The sequence below is a fragment of the Lethenteron reissneri genome, chromosome 56 (genome assembly GCF_015708825.2).
Source record: "Lethenteron reissneri isolate LAM-NWPU_2019-01 chromosome 56, ASM1570882v1, whole genome shotgun sequence".
Lineage (NCBI taxonomy): Eukaryota > Metazoa > Chordata > Hyperoartia > Petromyzontiformes > Petromyzontidae > Lethenteron > Lethenteron reissneri.
In genome coordinates this window covers 8,992,864-9,013,826 of record NC_083834.1, presented here as the reverse complement: position 1 = coordinate 9,013,826, position 20,963 = coordinate 8,992,864, and the positions used below count along the sequence as shown (strand labels likewise).

At 49.5% G+C, this 20,963-nt stretch overlaps 1 protein-coding gene across 8 annotated transcripts in view; it reads left to right on the top strand.

The window, feature by feature from the left end:
• LOC133357110 (syntaxin-binding protein 5-like) overlaps nt 1-20,963 on the top strand; it is a 203,998-nt gene that overhangs the window by 115,242 nt on the left and 67,793 nt on the right. For all 8 annotated transcript variants that reach the window (XM_061574897.1, XM_061574898.1, XM_061574896.1 and 5 more), the window contains exons 9-15: nt 1,049-1,127; nt 4,975-5,126; nt 9,498-9,570; nt 11,190-11,337; nt 12,496-12,563; nt 14,906-14,946; nt 15,491-15,792. In XM_061574897.1, the coding sequence (XP_061430881.1) occupies nt 1,049-1,127; nt 4,975-5,126; nt 9,498-9,570; nt 11,190-11,337; nt 12,496-12,563; nt 14,906-14,946; nt 15,491-15,792 (863 nt within the window). The remainder of the gene's footprint in view (nt 1-1,048; nt 1,128-4,974; nt 5,127-9,497; nt 9,571-11,189; nt 11,338-12,495; nt 12,564-14,905; nt 14,947-15,490; nt 15,793-20,963) is intronic.

Below are 20,963 nucleotides of genomic sequence, written 5' to 3'. Positions count from 1 at the left end.
TTGTGGCCGAAACACTTGCCACCCACTGCGTGAGAATTATTTAATTATGTTTTATTTTTATTATTTTATTATTTTCCTTCTACGTGACTTTACCGAAAGAACCAAGAAGATGAACCCATTCAACATGCCTAGTGGGAAGAGGCTCTGGGGGTTATGAAGAAAATTATTCGGTGATGCTGCTGCTGCTGCTGCGATGGCAGTGGTGTATAAGCACAATCAACAACAACAACTCCTCAACACGTTCGCCAATGACAACATTGCGGCCTTACTACAATATATAAATAATACGCAAAAACTATCGTTCGTGAAATGTAATTTGTATTTTTTTGCACGTGCTATGAAAGTGTGCCCATTGCCCGAAACGTCACCTCTTATATTGTTTTCTTTCTTGAAAAGCCACAATGTATTCTTGACGAAAGTGTTGAGTTTAAAAAAAATATTTTATATTGATTTGATTTGAGATTGATTGATTATTATATTTAAAAAAATGTACACACGAAGAATGATCGGGCTTGGGTTTGGTGGCTCACGAACACACACACGTGCGTGGGGGTGTGTTGCCGCTCCAACGTGGGACCTTTTCGACAGTCTGAACAAACAATATAATAATGATATGTCCTTGGTTGTAGGCCAACGAGTTTCATTGACGGCGCATGTATTATCAGAACGTGTTTGTCGGCATGTTCACCACAAGTCTGTGGGGATAATGCAGACATGATTCCTTGCAAACGGTTTCTAATTGGTGTTTGAACATCTCAACACCTCTGTTTTAGTGCCAGAAAGGGTAAAACCTCTTCTTGTTTTTGTTCAGACCGCAGGGGTTTGTTTGCGGATTGCACTAAAAATTGTCTGGGAAACATCTGAGCGTTTAACACGGCGTGGAAAACAAGACGAGGTTTTACCCTTTCTGGCAAAAAAAGAAAAACAGGTTTTAAGATGTCCAAACACCAACTTCATTACCTTTTGATACTGGCAAAGTGAAGGCCCCCATGATATGTTTAACACGGTTGTTGTTGTTTTTTACAAATGTCCCATTACCCTTCCCTAGAAAAACCTTTCAAAGAAGGCAGGAGGGTGGAGGTGTGTGGGCCCATCTTGAAGGTGGAACACAAGACCTGCCGGACTGCGTAAGACCAATTAAAGAATACATATTTTTAAAATTCATGAATACTGAACTAATTCGGAGCTGTTCATTCGGAACTGGGCTTAGGGGGAAATTTCAGGATGAGGGGTGGTGGTGGGGAAAGTGGGAGAGTGGGAGAGTGGTAGTGTAGCGGCTAACGCGCTGCGCTACGAACCCGGCGACCTGAGTTCGATTCCCGCTCACGGCCAACACCGGTGACGATTATCTGAACCGGTCCTGGGCCTTTACTTCTAGGTTGACTCAGCCTCGAATTAATACCTTGTGCGGCGTGTACTGTCCACCCACCCCATCGTGTGCAGTGCAGCCTTCATGAGTGCTACTTGCTAACAGCACCTGCCCCAACAGTCTGTCGTGGCTATGCGGGGGATCTTTGTCTTTGGTTGTTCCGAGTTAGAGAGGGGAGGAGATGAGAGAAATGGGTCAGAAACATCGAGATTGTTTTGTATTGCTCCATAAGCTGCTCTCACTGTATGCAGCACAAAATATAGCCGGCATTAAAGGAATAGGTGGCCACACGTGTATATATATAAGGTATGGATTTGCATGAAGGCTCAATGATGATAGGAGAGATGGCAATGATGGTGATGACGTTTTCAATTATTTTGGCACGCAGGTGAACGGGGATTATGATGATGTTGTTAGTGTTTGTGACAATGTTAAACAATTCGAATGATTATTTATAAAGCTTCAGTTAGCGATAATGATGATGATGGTGACGATAACGACCGCACGATAATCTCGAATTTCTCGTGGTGTAAATAGCTCCACCTTGTCTGGCCCTTTGTGTTTTTGTGCTTTGAAGAAAAGCCGTCGCCTGACACGACACCTGTTATATGTTTTTACTTTTTTAAGGCCACGTGGATATTGACAAATGTGTTGTGCCATTATTTGCTTTTATTTGCTGGGCTTGTGCACCAATTGCCAACGCGGCAGCGGCAGCAGCAGCAGCATCACCCAATTATTTTCTTTAAATAGTTTGGTTTGTGGTTGCAGTTAGACGCTTCATGAATCCAAATTGCATTGCATGCTCATGCATACAAAAGTGGGCCCTACCTGCTGCTGCTGCTGTTGATGATCATGATGAAGACCACGAATGGTTCAGAAGAGATCAATCTCAGAGACTATAATGTCAATGATGACAATAGCCGTGGTGACCGTTCAAAGAGTGGCCTCGCCGACGAACGATCGCAATAATCTTGACGACGGTGAATTAAATCAAATCTGTAAAGGGTGAGCGAAAAAAAGCGACCAAAACAGAGTTATAGCGCAGGGATGGGAAACCGTGAGTTTAAAACCAGACGGACGACCAAATGTGTCAAAAAGCATACGCACATTTTACGAATTTTTTTTCTTGCGTCGCGTTCAATGCCAACGCTGCGGAAATTCGCTTAAGCCGCCGATGGTTCGACCCTCTTTTTTCCCTGCAACCGGATATCCAAAGGTAGACAACGCTGCTTCGTAAAGCCGCTGATAAATCGAATTTGCGGTGGTTAAACAAACCGGATGGCCAAGCAACTGTGCGAACCGGTGGCGTTGGCGAGGATGTGACGTTGACGGTGAGTCGGCGAGTCAGAGTGGCACCTCCATTCGCACGACGGTCGTGATGAATTATCGCACGAGAAGAAGAAGAAGCCATGACCCCATTGACGGCGATGCTAACGTCGCGCCGTGATCCGATAACGGTGGCGGCGGTGGTGGTGGTGATGGTTAATAGCCACTGCGGCTGCCCCCGTAAGCGCCTGTGGGGGGGGGGGGGCAGGAGGGGACAGCCCCCCCCCCTCACCCCTCCCACCTGCTTACAGCTCAGCCGCCTTTCTGAATCCTTATCTCTCTCTCGCAAGATGTGCCGTGTCCTTTCTCAAAGACGTCGGTGGTGATCGCGGCCTTCCTTCCGTGAAGCTGCTGTCCATGGCATTCGCTCAAGAGCTCTGCGTCGGATACTCCCAGTTACGGGAGGTTGCTCACGATGCTTTTGTAACTTAATTGGCCTTCTTCCATGGCTTCCCACGGCACCTATACTGTTCCCGGCCATAACACATTTACGTTCAATCCCCCGCTTTTCTCCGTTACGTGTCCAAGAAATCAAACAGCTTAGCGTTCTCCAATGAGTATTATGCAGCGCCTTTCTGTGCCTGCTATTCGTAATACAATTAATCATTCTAACCCCTTGTAGTCAAATAAAATACAAGACGAGTCCGGGTGCAATATTTAAACACCACCTCCTCCCATTGTGACGACTGCAGGCTCACAACGTCCATACACAAATCTGGCTGTCGCCTGATGAAGCTAGTGGTAATAACTGGCGAAACGTCGTACTCAAGATTGTAAATGTTGTTGCTTGGCTCTCCAACACACCGGTGTTGCTGTACTAGTGACGAATTGGCCACGTTCTGTTTACGTGACAAACCTTACTAGTTGGCTGTGTCGGGTGGTGGCGGGTTTAACGACACATTTATATATTTACGCAATCTAACCAAACAAACCTCTATTTTGGATGATATTGGTCGCGAAAGCCTCCTACGTGTTAAACTGACATACAAACCGTGTACAGTCGCCGGAAGGATCTGGACAGACGCAGGAGGTTGTTAGAAATAATGAGGATGGGCGGTCGCAGTGTATTCTGTGACTCTACGGTGCCCAGATGCTGACTACCTCGCCTGGTATACAGGAGGACCTGGGTTCGATCCCGAACCCTGACGCCTGCTGCTGTGTATTTAGAGTTTGTGTGTCTCTTTCCCAGTGGTCGCGTGGATTTTTCTCCGGGTCCTCCGGGTTTTCCCTCCACATTTAGAGACAAGCGTTTAGAGTCTTTGTGGCTGCTCGACATGTCCACGTGACAAACCAATAAATTGAGCTAACATTTGTGGCCAGGTCGCTTCCAAAAAGAAGATATAGAGCCCAGTGGGCCTTACCTGGTAAAATAAAATTTAAAAAATCGTAAATGCAAACGGGGCGAGAACGATAGCAGAATTGCACGATCGACAAAGCGGGTCGCACCGTGACTAACTAACTCTGCGTGTCTTCTTGGTTCTTTCGGTAAAGTCACGTAGAAGGGAAATAATAAAATAATAAAAATAATACATAATAAAATAATTCTCACGACGTTTCGGCCACAACGCAAGCAGCCGTGACTTTACCGAAAGAACCAAGAAGATGAATCCCTGCAGTCACGAAAGCTTTAAATCGAAATTTAACTCTGAGTGTTTAGCGTCTAACACGCGCGCTTTAAAGTTTGTTTTACACTGACGGTTTCGTGCCTTCACCTTGAAACAAGGTGACGCTCTCGGGCCGGACTGCCGTTGCGCGATATACGACACGTGGCGTTGTGTGATGCTGTGATGATGCTGTGTGACGCTCTCGTGACACCGTGTGATGTCTTTGTGTGTGTGGGGAGCGGTGGTGCAGTGGTTAGCGCTACGCTGCGCTACGAACCCGGCGGCACGAGTTCGATTCACGCTCACGGCCAACACCGGTGACGAGTATCTGAACCGGTTCTGGGCCTCTCCTAGGTCGACTCAGTCTCAAATGAGTACCTGGCGCAGTGTGTAAACATCGCCACTAGGGAGACAAAGGCTGCCGGGCGTGGTGTTGGCCACCCACCCTCCCCCCCCTCCCGTGTGCCGTTCTGGCCTTGATAGGTGCTCGCTAACAGCACTTGCCCCGACAGTCTGTTTTTGTCTCTGATGTTGTATGATGCTGTGTCATGTCTGTGACGCTGTGCGATGCTGTGTGGCACTGTGTGATATCGTGTGATGCTGTGTGGCATTGTGTGACGCTGTGTGCTATCGTGTGACGCTGTGTGATGCCTGTGACGCTGTGCGATGACGCAGGGAGCCCTTCACGATTTTCTCCGGCGGCCTGGTGGAGGGCAAGGCGAAGCGGAGCAGCCTCTCAGTGATGCATGGCAGGAACATCACCGTGCTCGAGATGGACTCCAACATCGTCGACTTCCTCACCTTGTGCGAGACGCCTTACCCCAGCGGTAAGCTCCCGTGACCTAATCAATGTACGACAGTCAAGGGACGGCATCGTACGTATGTTGAACGTCTTGTATTATGTTTCTATCTGCGTGACTTTACCGAAAGAACCAAAGAATATGAATTCCTGCGGTGACGAAAGTTTTGAGTCAAAATGCTTGCACGTATGTTGAACTTCTTGCACATATGTTGAGCTCCTAATCGGAGGCGAGCGACTCAACCGTGGCTCAGGTCTCAGGTTCGTGGACCGGGACCACGCTCAGAGGCGGCTGAGCCGGCTCGCCTGAGCCAGAGCCGAGCTTGAGGCGAGCCGCGGCAAAGAGTTTTGGTGCGAGTCTCCGTTCTCCAACGGGCAGATGGGGGGGGGGGGGGGGGGGGTGGTGGTGGTGCGTCTACTGAGCCCGTGGGAAGAATCCGTAGTTAATGAGCGAGTCGGCAAAGGGTTGTAGCGTTAATTTTGAAGACTTTTGCGACACCCGTGGAGTGCTTAAAATCAAAATCGACGGTCAAAGTGATTGTAATCACAATTGTGTGCGTGCGTACGCAAGTGATGGTAATTGGATATTAATGTGTACGCTTGCTTGTAGTCTCGGTTGGTCACAAGGCCATTCTCATTTATTGTAATTAGCCGCAAGTAATTCCAACCAATTCTCAGAAGGTCCCAAAAGGCCTCCCGAGCGTGAAGCTAAGCGCAGATCAGTCGCTTGGCGCTGCGGGTGATGAATCATTTACGCTGATCGATTGCAATCGCGCAGCATCGACGGCAATCGATTGGCGATGATTACACGTTCATCCACAAACATTCCGAGGCGCACGAGCCCTCAGCCAAGAGGACTCGGGGTTTTATTGCGTCAGCCGGCGAAGTCCCTCCAAACATGGAGGTGAGCGGCTCTCATTAAAATGGAACCATATCGCGAACAACCGCATCCAACGCCCGCTCCCTCCGGCGGCGGGGACCGAGCTGTATTTAGCCACGCGATTGCCAAAGCCACCGCGTGGTTTACAGACTTGAACGCGGACATCGAGCTGAGCGGCTCTCATTAAAATGGAACCATATCGTGAACAACCGCATCCAACGCCCGCTCCCTCCGGCGGCGGGGACCGAGCTGTATTTAGCCACTCGATTGCCAAAGCCACCACGTGGTTTACAGACTTGAACGCGGACATCGAGCTGAGCGGCTCTCATTAAAATGGAACCATATCGTGAACAACCGCATCCAACGCCCGCTCCCTCCGGCGGCGGGGACCGAGCTGTATTTAGCCGCGCGACTGTCAAAGCCACCGCCTTAGAACGCAGACTTGAACGCGGACGTGTGTTCGATGTGCACATACGTGCCATACGGCAGTGGCAGTCAGTTACGTGGACATCCGAGGGGAAACTGCGCAACACTAACGGGGAACAAGCGCCGACGAGAAATGGCGTCGGCCCGGCACGTGGCTGCCTTGTCCCTCGCTTGTCATCTGCGGCTCATGAGTCGTCCTCTCTCGCTCTCTGTCGCTGTCTCTGTGCAAGGACGAGCGAATGCCTGCACAGCGTTAGTGCGTTACACGTTGAAACGATCGCCGTTGATGAAAAATTAGAATGGGTTTTAACCTTTGTGGCAATAAAACATGAAGTGTTAAGATTTTCAAACACCAAATAGATACCTTTTGCAAGGAATCAAGTCTGCGTTATATCTATTGCAAGAAAGGGTAAACCCTATTCTTATTTTTCATCATTTACATCCTGGCAAACAGGTCCCATAGATATAACTGCTCGAACCGAGCTTAAAATGCTCTGAAACTGGCATTGTCTTCGCACTGTTCGCCTTCTGGCTTTCTCTGCTCTAACACTGGTGGTGAGACTAGGCCATAAAGAAGGCTGCTGTCTCTGGTGTAGGCTAATCAGTTTGTACATCTTAACACAGCTCCTGTTTTATTGCTAAAAAGGTATCCCATGGAAGATTATTTTACGTAAAAAAGTTATTTTATTATTGTTCTTTGGGTCTTTCGGTAAAGTCACGTAGATAGGTTCAAAAAAAATAACAAAAAAATAACAAAAAACTACGACATTTCGATCGCAACAGAAGCTTTCGTCATCAGGAAGAGGGAGTTAGCTTCTAAAAGTAAATTGTTTATAAAGGTTTGAAATGGGCGTAGCCCAAATGTCAGCAGCCAATGTTAATGTGAGTGGTGGGCAGCGACCGCGACAGTGGTGGGTTTTCCCACCAATGAAAGGGCTGCCCAGTAAAAATTAGCATGATAAAGTAAGATCTTTGAGAGGCCTTCACGGCGGGCGCCCTGACATTAACATAGCCACCACGCTCGCGGAACCCCAAGGGAGCGGCGGGCTTTTATTTTTTTTCCGCTCGCGTATCCCGGTTAAGTAGTTTCATTGACTTGATGGATTCGCTCCGTCGAGTTTGGCGGCCCGGCATGTTCAATCCGGCGCGTCGAACGGAGCCCTCTGACGTGCGCTCTCAGGTCGCGGAGGTAATTGATGCGCAGGGCTGATTGATCGATTGCATTGACGGCCGCTCGTGCATTGTCAACCTGTGGAAATGAAGGAGGCGTGCGGCTGTAAATTTCACTGATCGATGAATTAATGTCATGGATTTAATTGTCACGAGTCATTTGAACCTCGTTGGTGGCACGTCAACCTTGCTATGACTTGGGTCTCCCCTGAGCAAGAGACATTTTTAACGTATTAGTCGGCCCTCATCTGGATTCAATTTATGGAGCGACCGACTGCGTGCATCGCCAGTTGCAAGACGCAATGTGCAGACCTGAGCCTGGTCCACTCTGTCCATACAGTCAGTGCCACGTGAGTCAACATATTCACCGCAGCTACAGCAGCAGCAGCTACAGTAGCAGATAGAGCAGCAGCAGTAGCTACACAACAGCAGCTACAGCAGCAGCTAAAGCAGCAGCAGCTACAGCAGCAGCTACAATGACTACAGCATTAGCTACAGCAGCAGCTACAATGGCTACAGCAGTAGCTACAGCAGCAGTAGCAGCAGCAAAGCACAGAGCAGAGCCTCTCTTGTGCTGTCACTTTCCGCCCTCGGCTGCGGTGCCGCTCTCTGCACGCACGGGGTACCGCACCGTGCCCCCTTGACGCGGCTCGCTCAGCCGGGCACCGCCGTTGACTCTAAGGCTCGGCAAAGTGAGTTGGAGTTGATTTCACGGGCACCACCTCAAAGTAATGTCAACTCCGTTCGCTTGAACCGATACCCACGTTTTGAGATATTCGTTCAAGGGAATGCCACGATCACGGGACCTCCCTTGCCAGTATCAAGATATAAAAATAGGTTTGACCCTTTCTGGCAATGAAACAGGTGTGGGAAGATGTTAAAACACCAGACTGAAACCTTTTGCAAGGGAATAAAGTCTGTATTATATGTCAGCAGTACAGTATATGTGGTTAATGCAGACATGATTCCTTGCAAAAGGTTTCAGTTTGGTGTTTTAACAACCTAACACAACTGTTTTATATTCAGAAAGGTTAACACCTATTTTTATGGAATGTCACGAGTTAATCTTTTGTTATACATACGTCTCAACGCCCAAGCTTCTGTTTGGTCGCTCTGAACCTGAAACCGGGGGACAGCTTTCCATCACTCTGAAAAAATATATCCACCAGTGTCACGTAAATCATCGGCTCAACAGCATCCATTATACAGCGGCACCATATTTAGAATGTTATCCACGTAGGCCGTCCTTCAAGTCGGCCGCATGGATGACATTGGGAGGGTGCCGGATCTGAGTGGTGGATAGAAGAGCACAGTCACCTGGACTGTGCAATGACATCTAACCAAATTCTATTTTACGATGTGAGTCTACGGGTCTCTGTGTGAATCTACGGGTCTTTGTGTGAGTCTATGTACTCATCTCTATGTGAGTCTGCGGGTTTCTATGTGAATCTACTGGTTTCTATGTGAGTCTATGGGTCTATGTGCGTCAACGGGTCTCTATGTGACTATACGGGTCTCTATGTGAAGTCTACGGGTCTCTGTGTGAGTTTACGGGCATCAGTCGATCGAGGGAGTGAATTCCAGGCGACTGCAGGTGCGGTAGAGACTTACGGCATGACATTGACGAGGCAGGCTGGAGATTGCGATGATGGGATGTACGATGGAAGATAAAATCGGCCGGATTGCTCCATCACAGAACGGCGATGGCTTGGGTGGAGGCCTTCATCCTGCGTTGGACTGATAATTTCTGATTGATTGATGATCATGATATATTTATTTCAACAGGTTAAATTGCACTTCGGCAAAAGAGATCACCCGAGGCCAGTCTTGGCTGGGTAATGGGGAACATGACCGTGTTATGGTTGTCGCTGTCGTCATTGTTGTTGTCTTTGTTGTTGTTGTTGTTGTCGTGTTGTCATTCAGATTTCCAAGACCCTTACGCGGTGGTCGTGTTGCTTGAAAAGGACATGGTGGTGGTTGACCTCACGCAAAGCGGGTGAGAGATGTGCCACTGACAACACCGCGGCCACTGAATTGAAAACAATCTCGAGTGTCGTTGTGAATATTAATAAATGGATAGATAGATAAATACGTGGAAAAAAGCAGACAATTTGTAAAAAAGTCATTGTCTGCTCATTTATATTTCTCACAATGAGGCTCATGATTATTTTTGAGGTTGGTATGATACCATTTCGTGTTCAACTGGGACCCCCATAGTGCAAACAGATGGTCCTAGCGGGGATTCAAGTGAGCCTGACTCTGCTTATGAGACACTGCATGCTGAAACCGTAAACCGATCCAGAGTTTTTTTTATGTATTTTCATGTTGCGTCAGAAGTATGCGGGGACATTTTGTGCAATTAATTAATTGAGTGGCTTTTTGGCTCGATGCAGTATAATACTGTTTAATTTTACGTGGCGTCACCGTTCATGCAAATTGCATCTCACAATCGGTGAGGAACCACAGACGAGCCGAACGGCAGCAGCCGGGTGGCGAGCCAGTGCTACTAACAATTGCCAAAGCTCTGCAGTCCTCTACGTATCAAGATGTTTTCAGCCAATGAGTACTTACAAGTGGAAGGAAACTGGAGAATACGCACGTGGGAGCTCTTGCCTGGTTTTAAATAACGCTCACAATCCATGATTGCGTACCATTACTATTATAATTATTACTCCGCGAGACGACCGAGGTTTTGTGCTCCCAGGACAGTCCTGCCAATTTTTTTGAGAAGCAGCGGGCGATGTTGCTGATGCAGCTGCTGCTACTGTGTGTAATCTCATTTGAATAAATCGCAGCTAATTTCTTCAGCATTGGGATGCTTGGCCAATGCCAGTTTACGTTACACGTTCACTTAGCGTGCGTAAATTGTCCGATTTTTGTGATGCTAAATATTATTACACCCTTTTTTAAGGCGTTACGGATGAAGACCAATTTTCCCAAAGCGTGGCCTCGCATACATATTTACATCCCTTGAGGACCATGGTGCTATTGATGAATGTGTCGGAGTGGCTGTCATTTGTTCGATAAGATGCTGGTATTGGAGACTGCAGAGTAATGTAACTGAAAGTGGAGTCAGGAGAGATGATATGACCTTTGACCTTCAGACCTCACTGGCTCTTTGCTTCATTTTGGAGGAGCTGCTGACAGGCTTGGCTGTAGGCCAGACGTTTACCCTCAGTTGTGTCTGTAGTGACCTGAAATTTATCTTGAATAGTTTGTTATTAAAATGTCAAAGAGCGTTTATTAGTCATAAATGATGTGATGTAAACATTTGGCCAAATTACCCAGAATACTCCAAATCTCGTCAGATCTCGCTGATGTGAGAGTGGAGTGAGACACGCTGAATGACTGAACGTAGAGGCCCCGCTGGTGGCACAGGCAGCAGGAGGTCTTGTAGCTGGCCCTGCTGGTGATGGAGGGAAGCCAGTGGAGGAGGGAGTGGAGGCAGGAGATGTTGTAGCTGGCCCTGCTGGTGATGGAGGGAAGCCAGTGGGGGAGGGAGTGGAGAGAGGTGAGAAAATCTAGACGAGGATGACAGTCTCTGTGCACGATGTGGGTGACCAATTGTTCGGAGTTTCTTGAGGTGGCTAATGCTTGCATTCCGGTCGGTTGCAGCTACCCAATCTTTGAAAACCCCTACGCGATGGACATCCACGACTCGCCCGTCACGTTCTGCGAGTATTTTGCCGACTGCTCGGTGGAAATCATCCCGGCGCTGTATTCTGTAGGTGCCCGCCAGAAGAAGCAAGGCTTCAGCAAACAGGTCTCTCTTCGTACTACATCAGAAGCAACGTTTTCTGGCTGGATGCCTGCCTGCCTGCTTGGCGTGCACCAAAGTGCGCACGCGGCGGTGGTGACGTCGACATTTAAAAATTAGTTTCTGAGGAAAGTGGCCTGGGTGGCTCAGATAGCCCATGGGCCAGAGCAGAAATGGATATCACCCCAGTTGGCTAAACTTTATTCGTGCCCATGTATTTAGGTGGCTATTATTACGAGTTATCTATATGAATACCCACTCGTTTCAAATGCTCGCCACGTAATTTCACTGTTATTAGCCACATTAAGTAATTTGAACCAGTAAAGTGGTGCCACCTCTTGTGACACCAGCTAGTGAAATATCTGGTCTGGGCTCATGGACTCAAAGGTCATGGCACCTGAGACTGGACCGCTGAGATCCTGGCTTCAATTCCTGGCAGCTACCTGTCGTTAATTGGGGCTCTCAAGTGTAGCGAGTTGAAGGTCTCAGCGTGGTCACAAGTGACTCGCACAGCAACAAAAAATACGGCATCACCTTTGAAATCTGCTCTTAATTTGACCAAACTCCGCTCTTCATTTGGCTAAAATGCCAGCGCTGAGAATAAAAATTTGACTGTCACGCGACGAACCCCATTCTGACACGCAGAGCACGCGGGAACGTCCGACCGGCTGTTTCAGTGCGGTTATTGGAGGTGATAAATCAACAAACACAAGATTCTAAACGACATCAAACTCACACTGGTGCTGCTTCAGTAAACCACATGCCGGGGCAAGTCAATATTAATTAGCGAGCGTAAACATCGACACTGCTTTGTGGTAATGAATGTCAAATAGAAGGGATCATGGATTTGCATGTTAAATAACTGCGCGCAAAAAAAGAGAGTGCATTCAAAATTAGTTAAACAAGTGCATTATTACGATTATGTTGTTTGATTCACCAACATCATTGACGTTTTTTGGTTCTTTAAAGATACGAATGTTTTTATTTTAGTCACTCTCCCCAAACTTACTCCCCACTGCGCGCCGTCGTGGTCGCGAGACGGAGAATTCCCCCGGGAGCTGATTCGCGTGCTCGGTCCGAATGCGCGCGCGTCCGCGAGCCGAGTGAGGCCAACGGGTCACCCTGCCCCCCTGCCCCCCCTGCCCCCCTGCCCCCCTGCTTTAGGAGTGGCCCATTAGTGGCGGCAGCTGGGACATCGGAAACCAGAGCTACCCAGAGGTGATCATCACAGGGTGAGTGTGCGGGCCCCCTCTCTTTCCTACTCCTCTTCCTCCTCTCACTCCTTTCTTGGGCGCCACGGTGGCGAGATGTTAACTACCTCGCCTGGTATACAGGACGGCGTGGGTTCGATCCTGATCCCGACCCTGACGCCTGTTGTATATTTGGAGTTTGCACTTTCTCCCTGTGGTCGCGTGGATTTTTCTGCGGGTCGTCTGGTTTTTCCCCTCCATATTTAAAAACACGCGTTTAGAGTATCTGTGGCCGCTATTAATTTCCACGTGAGGATAAGTCACTTCGTTGAGCTATCATTTTGATAGCTAGGTCACTTCTGAAAAGAGCTATATTGCTCCAGTGGACCTTACCTGCTAAAATAAAAAAAACGTTTTTAGAGTTTTTAAGTTCACAGACACGAAACCCGCTAAACTGCTCGTGAGGTCCAGTCGTGATATCGCCGTCGTGATATCTCTGCATCGCTGCTGCCACTGTCACGTAAAATCAGTCGGTCACGTTGGCTCAAATGCATTTTCAAGGCGACCTGAGACAAAAAGACCACAATGCACTTCTTCAGAAAATGTTGTTTTGCATAACTTATAGGGACTGCGTGCTATTTACATGTCTCTCTGCGTTGTTGTTGTTGTTGTTTGAAACGTATGGTTTTCCGGCCAGCACTACTTCTCTGTTACAATTATGGGTTTGCTTGCTCTTCAGGGATTTGATTAGTGTTGGCACGAGCGAAGGTCATGGGTCCCATAGTGGGCGGAGTTGGGACTCCACAGGTATAGCTTCTAGGGGCAGGCGTTGGTGTCTGTGCTGATGACAATGAATCCAGTCCACAGTTGTCTATCACTGCATGGCTGCTGTCAATTGGTGAAATTTGCTCGAATTTATTTTGATGGTGACCTTAAATGTCAGGATCAGATTGGCTTTTTTTTTGCAGAAAGCACAAAGGGCTGTGCGCTTTAAACGCAGCTGAGCGAGTTTGTTTGGAACTCGTGATGGAAGGTCATTCCTTCCCTTTCGTTACCTTCAAGTGTTAATCAGGACACCCCCCTTTCGGCTTCTGTGTGTATTCACCTTTCCAATTCGCAATTAAAGACCTGTCTGGTTTTTTTTTAAAATTGCTGGCATGATTAATGTTGTTGAATTTCATATTCATGCCAAATATGTACGTGACACAGAAAACCCATCACAGCAGAAAACAATTACGCATGCTGGGAACAAAGAGTGGAGTATTGCACTTAGAAAAGCTCTTAGCCTTGACTCAGACATTCAGTTCTTTTGAGCTGGTAGTCTAGACAATGCTGAGAGCTCTTGTACAACTATTCTTCATTTCAATTTGGTTTGCCAACTCACACAGGACTAAAACGCCACACATTCGTCGATAATGTCGCCCTAGAAGCAATGTATTCATGTCGGAACGAAAGGCAACGTTTCAGGCAATGTCCCTTATTCAGAGCGCACGTGCTGCATCATTGACGAATGCGGTGAGGGCTGTTATTTTTTGCTTGTGCACCAACTGGCAAAAGCGGTGTCATCCAAAGAATTACTTTGCCTGAATTTGTCGATATTCCGACACATTCCGGTAAAATAACGTCGGTTCCAAATACTTCCCAGAGGGGACAAGGTGGGGGGGGGGAGGGGGGTTCAGGGTGGAGGGGGAGGCGGGGGGCGGGGCTGTCCTAAAAGGTCAAGCTTTAAAACACCCTACCACCACCCACCACCACCACCCACCACCCCACCACCACCACCCCACTACCACCCACCACCAACCCACCACCCCACCACCACCCCACCACCACCACCACCCCACCACCACCCACCACACCACCACCACCCCACCACCACCACCCACCCCACTACCACCCCACCACCACCCACCACCCCACCACCACCCCACCACCACCACCCCACTTTCACCGCACCACCACCCCACCACCCCACCCCACCACCATCCACAACCCCACCACCCCACTACCACCCCACCACGATCGCTGAAGCGCGTGGGTTGCCCTTCTGCCCACCGACGTATTGACAGAGGGGTGTAAATAAACACCGTAATGTATATTGAAAACATTCAACGAAAAGGTGACGGTGACGTTTCCAGAAGACTTACGGACGTCGCGAGGGACGTGGCGCTGCTGGAGCGACGGGGGTCGACCGGCGGCGCCTCTCGCCGCGCCATCCACCCCCTTCCCCGTGACCGAACGGTCAAAGTTACCGAGCGGTCAAACTTGTTGCAACCCCGGCACTGGACGCGCGTCCAAGTGGCCCCACTCGCGGGGAGAGTTTCGGGCTTGTTATTTATTTATTTATCTCCCCGCCCCCCCCCCCCCTCTCCCTCGCTCCATCCTAGGCACGCGGATGGCTCCCTCAAGTTCTGGGATGCTTCCGCCAGTAAGTGTTGCATCTCGTGCCACACCACCCCCACCCCCCACATCACTCTCTCTATGCAGTTGCGAGTCACAGACAGGTGGACGACTCACAGACAGCCTTCAGCGAGTCACAGACAGGTGGACGACTCACAAACAGTCTCCAGCGAGTCACAGAGAGGTGGACGACTCACAGACAGCCTTCAGCGAGTCACAGACAGGTGGACGACTCACAGACAGTCTCCAGCGAGTCACAGACAGGTGGACGACTCACAGACAGCCTTCAGCGAGTCACAGACAGGTGGACGACTCACAGACAGTCTCCAGCGAGTCACAGACAGGTGGACGACTCACAGACAGCCTCCAGCGAGTCACAGACAGGTGGACGACTCACAGACAGCCTCCAGTGAGTAGCTCCGCGTGAGGATGACTGCCCGTCGACAGCAAGCGATGCCGGAACCCGTCGTCGCTCGGACTCGAACGCCCAGTACCCGCGTATTAACCGAGCTTCTCGCGCTTATCCCCGTGTGTGCCCCACCCGCTCTCTACAACCGCCCCCCCCCCCCCAGTCACCCTGCAGCTGCTATACAAGCTCCGCACAGCCAAGATTTTTGAACGACCCGTGGCGGCCGGGGTCGCAGTTCGGGACGGCGGCAAGGGTGGCGGTGGCGGCAGCGGCGGCAGCGGCGGCAGCGGCGTGCCGTCGCCTGCCCCGGCGGCGGTGGCGGTGGCGCTGGACGAGCCGGAGGACCCATTCGCCGTCCAGCTGCTGGCCTGGTGCCCCGAGAGCCGCATGCTGTGCGTCGCCGGCGCGTCGTCACACGTCGTCTTCTACCGATTCAGCCGTCAGGAGGCCGTCGGAGAGATCGCGGTACGAGAGACTCGCGCGCTCGCCCTCGCACGCTGCCGTTGAACTCGTTTGGGGCCTCCTTGATGTGGGGCGCCGTGCCCACGGGTTCCACGTGAGTGTCAGCGCCAGTTCCGGGTTATCCTCGTAGCACAAGTAGCTACATGTGTAGTAGCTGCAAAACGTGTAGTAGCTACACGTGTAGTAGCTACACGTGTAGTAGCTTCACGTGTAGTAGCTACACGTGTAGTAGCTAATTTTGTAGTAGCTACACGTGTAGTAGCTGCACATGTAGTAGCTGCATATGTAGTAGCTACTTATGTAGTAGCTACACGTGTAGTAGCTACTTATGTAGTAGCTACACGTGTAGTAGCTGCACATGTAGTAGCTGCATATGTAGTAGCTACTTATGTAGTAGCTGCACGTGTAGTAGCTACTTATGTAGTAGCTACACGTGTAGTAGCTGCACATGTAGTAGCTGCATATGTATTAGCTACTTATGTAGTAGCTACACGTGTAGTAGCTACTTATTTAGTAGCTACATATGATGCTACGGGCCCTGCACTTTCAAGGGCCCCGCGCTAAATGCTTTCAAGCTATCAATTCCAGTTCAGTGATTCTGCACTTGCTCTACTACTATAGTACTATACCGCCTTCAACTTTTATGAATGACTGGGTGTTTCAGTTTAGCGATTTGTCGTATTATCTGGCTGTATAGCGAATAAAAAAATACAACTACTTTACTATGTAAGTAAAAAATGTGTGTTTTTTTTAATTTAGAGCCCCTTAATAACATTGGCTACAAGCCCCGCGCACTGGTAAGCACGTGTTTCTCTTGTTTTCCTACCCCCCCCACCCTCACCACTGCAAAATATTCCACCCGGACAAATGTCTCGGTGTCTTTGAACAAAAAAGACTGCGAGTGTTGAGCACTTTGCTGAATTATTCATTGCATCCGCACGGTGAATCTGTCCAGTGATAGAATGTGTGCCCCCCCCTCCTCCCACACCGAGGTTTCACATTTAGGGGGAGCACAGAGAAGCGTAAACGTTGAGACGTATATATTTTTTTATAAACTCATGACATTCCCTTGCACGAATGTGAGTCCAGGTGCTCTGTGCTCCACCACCCACCGCCCAGATCCGGCACCCTCCCAATGCCATCCGTACGGCCGACTTGAAGGACGGCTTACGTGGAAAACATTCTAAATATGGTGCCGCTGTATAATGGATGCTGTTGGGCCGATGATTTACGTGACACTGTTAGATATATTTTTTCAGAGTGATGGAAAGCTGCCCCCCGGTTTCACGTTCAGGGCGAGCACACAGAAGCCTAAACGTTGAGACGTATTTACAAACAAAAACAAAACAAAAACTCGTGACATTCCCTGGAGCGAATATCTCTAAATGTGGGTATCGGTTCAAGCGAAGGGCGTTGACATTACTTTGAGGCGGTGTCCGTGAAATCAACTCCAACTCACTTTGTCGAGCCCTCCGATTTGCAGTCAACGGTGGTGCCCGGCTGAGCGAGCCGCATGAAAGAGTCGAGGCCGCGTCAAGGGGGCTCGGTGCGGCAGAGGTCGCAACCGGGTACCCGATACCCGTACCCTACCCGATACCCGGCTACCCGTACCCGGCCGGGTACTGGTACCCATTTGCGACCCGGTGCGGCCGGGTACAGGTAGGGGTAAGGAATCAAAACCCGTTTGCGACCTCTGCGGTGCGGTACCCCGTGCGTGCAAAGAGCGGCACCGCAGCCAAGGGCGGGGAAGTGACAGCACAGGAGAAGCTCTGCTCTGTGCTTTTGTAATTAAGGACTCTCTCTCAGATGTCGATCTCCGTTGTCCTTTATTGGGTTCGTAGAATCTCGTTACCACGGCGTCCTCGCTCAGGCCCGCGTCCCTCCCGTCGATCTCTCCACAGCCACTCGGCTGCTCCGATATGCAGTCTCCCTGCTGCTCCGATATGCAGTCTCCCTGCTGCTCCGTTAGGCAGTCTCCCTGCTGCTCCACCTTGCAGTCACACCGCTGCTCCGCTCTCTAGATTCACTGCTGCCCCGTATACAGCTAGCCTCCCACAGCCGCTAGCTCTCTGCGTCTGACACCGATGGCTGACGGTGTCGACGTCTCCCACCGCGTGGCGACCGCGCCACTCTCTCCGTCCTGCCCAGCGTGGCCTCCTCCTGTTTCACTCCGTCTCAACTCCCCTTTCCTCTTCCGGTTCTCCCCCTAAATCCTCTCTCCCACGTGACCCTAACTCCGCCCACTCCCCACGTGACCCAGACTCCGCCCCCCCTCAATCCTTGCTCGCATTACACTTTGCTGCTGCTGCTGTAGCTACTGCTATAGCCATTGCAGCTACTGCTGTAGCTACTGCTGTAGCTGCTGTAGCTGCTGCTGTAGCTACTGCTGTAGCTACTGCTGAAGCTGCTGCTGTAGCCATTGTAGCTGCTGCTGTAGGTGCTGTAGCTACTGCTGAAGCTGCTGTAGCTACTGCTGAAGCTGCTGCTGCTGTAGCTCCTGTAACCACTGCTGTAGCTACTGCTGTAGCTGCTGTAGCTGCTGCTGTAGCTACTGCTGAAGCTGCTGCTGTAGCTCCTGTAACCACTGCTGTAGCTACTTCTGTAGATGCTGTTGCCATAGCTACTGCGGCTGCTGCTACTGCTGCTGCAGCTGCTGCTACTGCTGTAGCTATTGTAGCTACTGCTGCTGTAGTTACTGCTACTGTTGCTGCTGTGGCTGTAGCTGCAGTAAATAGTTTGACTCCCGTTTTTGGAATTCTGTGTCTCAGTGTGCCTGACTGTTTGAGCCTAGTGAATCCAGTCTGGTCTGGACAGCGCATTTCGAAACTGGTGATCCAGGCGGTCTGCCGGTCCTTAATTTCAAACCGTGTGAGAGCCGATTAAGACTTAAAAAATGTCTCTCGTTCAGGGGAGACCTGAGTCTCAACAAGGTTGATGTGCCACCACCACTACAACGAGGTTCAAATGACTCGTGACAATTAAATCAATGACGTGAATTCATCGATCAGTGAAATTTCACTGCCACATTAGTATGATAATGCCTCTTTCATTTCCACAGGTTGAAAATTGCTCAACCACCCATCACTGCAGTCGATCAATCAATCTGTGCATCAATTAACTTCACAACCAGACAGAGGCACGTTCGGAGGCTCCATCGGACGTGCAGATTGGAAATACGAGAGCCATCAGTCGATTAAATGAATCCATCAAGTCAATGAGCTGTTCAACCAGATGCAAAAAACATGATTTTCCTCTGGCTCGTGGGCTAAAAATACTCCACAGCAATCAATTAAATCAACACCAATCAATTAAATTGATCAGTCAATTAAATCTCATTTCGAGCCACAAACGTTTTAAAATTTAATAAGTGAACGGTTATAGGCGATTGCGACCCATGCAAAATAAGCTCCCGTAATTTGTTCATCATCTGTTCATAAGGACTGCATTAATTTTCAACGAAAAACCGCAGCTGAGGCCTTGTGGCCCTGGGGCCAGTCCCAGGCCTTCAGATGGAATGGGGGAGCATTATCAAATTGAAAAGCATTTTATATACTTATATATTTATTTAAATCCCGAAGCAGATGGATGCTCATAAATAGCACCCTCAGATATCCCCTTTCTCTCCGTGCCGCCGCCTCTGCTTGGCGCTGAGCGTTTCCGACATCTGCGCCTTGATTTTTACTTCCACTCGAGGTGATTTCCTCGTCGTGGATAGTTCACGACCGTCGAGACGTGAACACGATGAGCCTTGTCTGTCTTTCTCCCTTCTTCTTCTTCATCAACCGCGTGCGACACCGCTGGCTACGGCACGCGACGTCCCGCTAATGGTTAAAGAATCCCGTAGTATTCACCATGAAGCAATTTTTATTTTCTCTAAAAAATGCAAAAAAATGTTTTTTGTCAATTTGTTGGGTTGTCTCCAGGGCAAGTCTCTGTAATAGCAACACAACTTCATGCTATACATGTCCATGTGATGGGCCACTTTGTTGAGCTATCTTTTGTGGTAGCCAGGTGGCTTCTGAAAAATAAGTTCAAATCTCAGTGTGCTTTGGCCTGGTAGGATGAGGATGGTTTAGTTATATTTGTTTGTGTTGGGAGATTTGTTTACCTTTCTTGTACTTTGCACGGCTATCGTGTTTCTGTACTGTTTGTTGTTGTAACGTTCTTATCAGCCGCTACTGGACATCTGCGAACAAAGAGCTTTACAGCTCATCCGATTCCTTCAGGATGAATAAATATTCTGATTCTCATTAATTGACACCACTCCTTTGCGTTCACGTTGACCCATTCTGCTCAATGGCAATGCACCTCCGGTGAGCACGGCTGGCTACATACGGTGCGAAAGAAGTTCAACATACGTACGGTTCAACATACAACGCATCATGAGTTTGCGTACAGTTTTTTTTGGGCGTTGAATGGGTCCCTCATAATTTATACGGAGCGATCTTTGCCAATAACATTTGGTGACCCAGACGCATTTGTTAAACAAGCCTGACTGCTGACGAGACCCAGAATATCGAACCGGTCCAGGTTTTTTTTCTCTCTCTCTCTCTCGTTTGCTTAAACAAATCCTGCTGTGCGGCATCGGAGTGGGAAAGCCAATAGGCGCATTAGTGTGCCCGCAGTGAGGCGATGATCGCTGCTCCGTCTGTGTGTACAATCCCAATTGAGTAATTTGCTGGGCGATTTTCTAATTTGGCGAATTTTGGGTTCCTGACCGCCGGCACGCGATCCGTTCCTCTTGCTGAACGACGTCACGGGGCATCTTGAACGTCCGCCGTGAAGTGGGCGGCGTAGTAGAATTACAATGAATACACGCTGCGGTATTAACCGGGGCGGCTTCTGGAAGCCGAACCGTGAGTCTCTACAGCAGGCGGCGAACTTGGCTACCGCCGAGCCATTTCCAAGGCACGTTAGACCCCATTCCCGTTGTGAGACGTCTGCAAGTTGCGGGGTGTTGGCTGTCCCGTTCACCGCTGATTCTGGGAGCGCGCGAGCAGCTTGGTGTTGATTTATTCAGCGGAGGCGTAGGCAGCGCCGTTGTTTTTAAAGACGTCGTTACTCACCGCAGAGAACCGTAGCGACACGACCGCCATCACTCTACGAAAGCAGGCGCCAAACTGTGCCGCACGACCTGCCGCGTGGCCTTGTGGGAGCCTCGGTAAGTGATAACG